Below are 4,854 nucleotides of genomic sequence, written 5' to 3'. Positions count from 1 at the left end.
AGATACACTTAAAATATTAAAAGTTATTAGTATGTAAACTATAACGAGATTATGGTTACGAGGTCGGTCCTAGGGACTGAGCTCGTGTAGAAAGAGTTAATGACCCATCTCGTTATATCCGAATTCACGTTAAATCTTAATTTGTGCAAAATTCTTCTATTCTATGATTATAAAAGCATTAAAGGCACAGAAACTTACCATTTTGTATTAAAGGATATTAGCAAGGAAAAGGAAGGTGTGATTCAAACAGGCTACTGCACAGCTGGCTACCAGTCACGTAATGGGGTAGTGAAAAAGTTAAATTGCTCATCACTGGAGGTAATCCAAAAAATCTACCTGTCCATTGCAATCAAAGTCAAGTTTATCTAACAGTAGTAGCAAAATATGTTTTTGTTGGTCATGCCCTTTTAATATATTGTGGCCAGTTGAAACTGGTTTGAAATAATGTAATTTAAATGAGATTTATTAAAGGTTTATTGGTTTTAGATAATTCTAAAAAACATTCCTAATCAGGATAAGTTACGTGGAAGTAGCAGAATTAAAATAATTTTGTTATCTTTTACTCGTATTCCAATGCAATTTCATACAAATTGTAAGAGCCTTGAATTTTTAAATTGTTTTTTCTTAGCATAATATATGTATCTTTTATGTTAAATCTTAGAAATTAATGTAGAATCTCATTATAAAAAACTCAAAGATATATTTTATTGTAGCTCAAAGCTATGGAAACCAGTGTTGGTTCAACAAGACCTAAAACATAATAGGAAGGTTTAATTCCACTTTGTTCAGAATTAAACTAAATTTAGTTTATTGAGGTGGCTCAGAATGTATCTTCTTTAGGATAATCCCACAGAAGCAGTTTAGCATTTATTACATTATCAGTAATTTCCAAAAGTAATGACACTAAATAGCATTTATTGTTTGAAAGAACAAAACTGTTTAATGTGCAGTTGCAGGTAAGTGTAACTATGAGAAGTGACTGCTTAGTATTGTAGTTTGCAGATCTGAGTATACAGAGTGAAGAATTCATGTGTTAAACCTTTACTGTATTGATGTTAAAAAAATGCTTAAAGATAATATTATTTTGTTGATTGTTTTGCCATTTACAGCTTATTTGCTAGTTGTTGTTGTCAGTTGTTTTTTTATTATTTGCTTTATCACCTATTATCTTAAAATTGATACTAGTATTAATGAAGTACAAATATAAAACATGATTTAAAAATGAAAAATAAAGTGGTTGATATTTTAATCAGCAGATCTTGCTTGAGATTTTGGTTTATTTTTCTCTTCATGAAACACTAAGAATTAAGCAATTTTACCTCTATAGTTGAATAATCTTATCATTATTGAGTGTTTGAACTGTTTTTATTGATTTTTGATATGAGTTGCTAGGACTGAAAGAAACCTACCTGATATGAATTGAGCATCTTCTAACATATACTAGTTGTTTCTTTAAGAAATAAGTCGTGCCCGGCATGGCCAGGTGGACAAGGCGCTCGACTCACAATCTGAGGGTCGCGGGTTCGAATCCGCATCCCACCAAACATGCTCGCCCTTTCAGCCGTGGGGGCATTATAATGTGACTGTCAATCCCACTATTCCTTGGTAAAAGAGTAGCCCAAGAGTTGGCGGTGGGTGGTGATGACTAGCTGCCTTCCCTCTAGTCTTACACTGCTAAATTAGGGACGGCTAGCGCAGATAGCCCTCGTGTAGCTTTGCGCGAAATTCCAAAACAACAAACAAGAAATAAGTCCCAGTCTACAGCATTTTTTGTGAAATGATTTTCTTATTGTCTGAGAATAATTTATATTATATCTTGGTTGTAAACTCATTTCTCTAAAGGTTTTTTTTATTTTTATTAATGTTTGTTGCTTTATTAGCCTGAGAAACATATATAAACATCAAAAATTAAAAGATTAAGAATTTTGGCAAAACCAGAAATCCGAATTAATTCTTTGGAACAAGATTAATACTTCAGAATATTTTATTTGATTTTTTTATTTGTTTACTTGAAATGGTACTAAATAATTCTTGGGGGAATTAAAATACATGTCTTTTTGTTTACCAAGTAAAAAAGATAAACAAGTCTGATAAAATATCACAAGCTATTTTCATGTGTATTAGAATTCATTTTGGAGAATAATTTATTAACATCATGAGTAGTTTCTCACTATTAAAATATTGCAAAGTTTTTGATGTATAAAAGGTTCATATAATAATAATAATAATAAAATTATTGAATATTTGATTTAAAATATTTTTATCTCTTAGGATTCTTTTTCCTGATCTTCCATCTGAGATGAAACCTCTTACCCTAAGAAGTTCAAGATGTTTTGCTAAAGAGCTTAGTGGCTCTCTTTCTGAAAGTGATGATGATGACGATGATTTATCAAGGTTAGTTTTTTACTTAATTTGTGGGGCCAAGAGCAGCACATTAATCAGCAAACTGGACTGTGGATCCAAGGTTCATGCTCCATTGCTGCCATAAAAAAAAAAGGTGCTCCATTGAGGCTGTGAATGTATTGTAAGAGTGATGGGTCAGATCCTATTATTTGATTAGAGTAACCCATGAGTTGCCAGTGGATTATGTTAACCAACTGCCTTCCCACTTGCTAATCACTAGAACATTAGGGATGGCTATCACAGATAGCCCTCAAGTAGCTCAACAACAGCAAGAACTAAATTTGTGTATCTGGTTCTGCTTTATTATACTGATTTTCTTGTTTTCAGACTGTTTTGAGTTTCTTATATTTCTTGCTTATAATTTTCATATACTTGTAGATAATCTGTATTTGCTACTTCATTGTTTTTTAACTGTTAAGACTACAATCATAAATACCATATGGTCACTTCATCAGGTGTCACACAGTTCTTAGTGTTTAATTTGATGGCTTTTACCTCACGTTTAAGCTGTTATATTCTTCATTTTCTGCATTCAATAAAGAGCTGAAATTAACCTGAAGTTCAACTTTCAGAATAGATTTTTTCAACTGCAACTTTTTGATACGGAAAGGTTTTTATTTTGATTGTTTAGATTGTTTTCAAGCATTTTCTATATCAATATATTGTATAACATGGTAAGGTCTTCAAACAGATTTGGAACAATTCTGAAAAAAGTATATTGATATGTAAAATATGAAATTTGCAAACATATGAAGATTTTTAATACCCTTTTGATGGAAGAAGAAATCTTGTGAAGAAGTGTAATTTCTACAAGCTCATACAGTGTAAAAATATTGTTCACAAGCTTCTGCTATCTTAACTTACTCTACATCTGTAACACCTACCATGAGTGTTTAGAGGTTTGACTCTTATTGCCTGGATGCTACCTAGTGTATCAAGAAAATGAGATACACCATTATCTGTTAATGTTTAATCACTTCCACTAGAATGAGTCATTAAAGTAACATATTTCTCTCATTTTGACAGTGATGAGGAGAGCAAAGGACCAGCTAATAAGTAGCTTTATAAAATCATCTACTTTGTTATGAATAGTTTTGTAAAATTGTTGATGTTTAAAAACAAATAGCTGGGAGCAGAAAGATAAAGGAGTTGAGTCTAAACAACCCCTGAATTCAAACGTTTTGCAGAGCTGCAAAAGTAAGCAACCTTGGTCAACAATGAAGTGAAACTTGTTGAAAATCTTTCTCTGCATGATTTGATTGAAAAAAGTTGTGCTTGAAATTGAGTGGTAATAAAAAAAAATCCAAATCCACTATAAATTTATAATAACTATTATCATTTCTATTAAATAATGTTAAAATTCATGTAGATAAATTATTCCTAGCTTGTTGAAAAGGTGAAAAATTCAGGATTTCTTTATTTATAAGTATGCAAACATGGCAGATCAATTGGCTCAGTACTGCCTACAATTTTGTTTCCCTTAAACTCTCCACACTTCCACTGGGTGATGGTAGTTGGACAGTTCAAAGAGCAATAAAATCAAATGAAAATAGATGTAAACTGTTATGAGCCTGAGGCTTTTTTAGGATAAATAACTAATTTTTTGTTACAACCTGCAGCCATTCTAGAAACAAAAAAGGTAATTTAGATTTATTTCATATCTTTGTTTTTGGTAGTGGTTACAAGGTCTGTCAAATCGACAGAGCTTGTATAGTGTTAGGGTAGAGAAAATAACAAATAAAATATAAAGTTTTACAAAAGAAAAGCTTTTGATGTTCATTTAGGAGGTTCTAGAGGTTATGTAAATGAAATATGAAAACAAAAAAAGTGTTATTATTCTTAACAAGAAAATCACCTTGCACTCAGACTAGTCAGAATCTAAGTCAGACTGACTAAATAAATTCAGACAAATCTTTTGTAGAAATATTTTATTAAAACTTCTGATTTTTTGTGTATAACATACTGGTAATGTTTACTAACACCTTACCAAATTTTGTGAAGATAAATTTAAGTAAGTTCAAAAGTATAGAATTTATAGTAAACATTAATTCTCCAGTACGCACTCTTTCCAATGGACCAACCACATGCACATGGAGTTAAAATCATTATGTGGTACCCAATAAAGTTATTTTTCTTTTCCCTTATTGGAAGCTAATTTCATTTTTGCAGTGAGAAATATATGTTAATAAGCTCTAAACATTTCATCTCTAAACCAGAAATTTTTTTAGATTTTAAAGTGTAGCTGTTGATAAAATTTAAATTTTATATAAGATTCTTTATATGTGATAAAAAAAACATACTATTTTTAGTCTTAATTACCTCATTTGCAAAATATCACCACATAAAGAGAAAATAATTTAGTAGATACTTGACACAGGTGAGGCCCGGCATGGCCAGGTGGTTAAGGCACTCAACTCGCAATCTGAGGGTCCCGGGTTCGAATCCCCGTCA

General features: G+C 31.2%; 1 protein-coding gene across 1 annotated transcript in view; it reads left to right on the top strand.

The window, feature by feature from the left end:
* LOC106462067 (alsin-like) overlaps window positions 1-4,854 on the top strand; it is a 75,387-nt gene that overhangs the window by 48,284 nt on the left and 22,249 nt on the right. The window contains exon 22 of the mRNA XM_013921949.2: window positions 2,272-2,394. Coding sequence (XP_013777403.1) covers window positions 2,272-2,394 — 123 coding nt within the window. The remainder of the gene's footprint in view (window positions 1-2,271; window positions 2,395-4,854) is intronic.

Source organism: Limulus polyphemus, unplaced genomic scaffold, assembly GCF_000517525.1.
Source record: "Limulus polyphemus unplaced genomic scaffold, Limulus_polyphemus-2.1.2 Scaffold1087, whole genome shotgun sequence".
Lineage (NCBI taxonomy): Eukaryota > Metazoa > Arthropoda > Merostomata > Xiphosura > Limulidae > Limulus > Limulus polyphemus.
The sequence above is the reverse complement of the archived record's forward strand: the minus strand, read 5'-3'. Positions and strand labels throughout refer to the sequence as shown.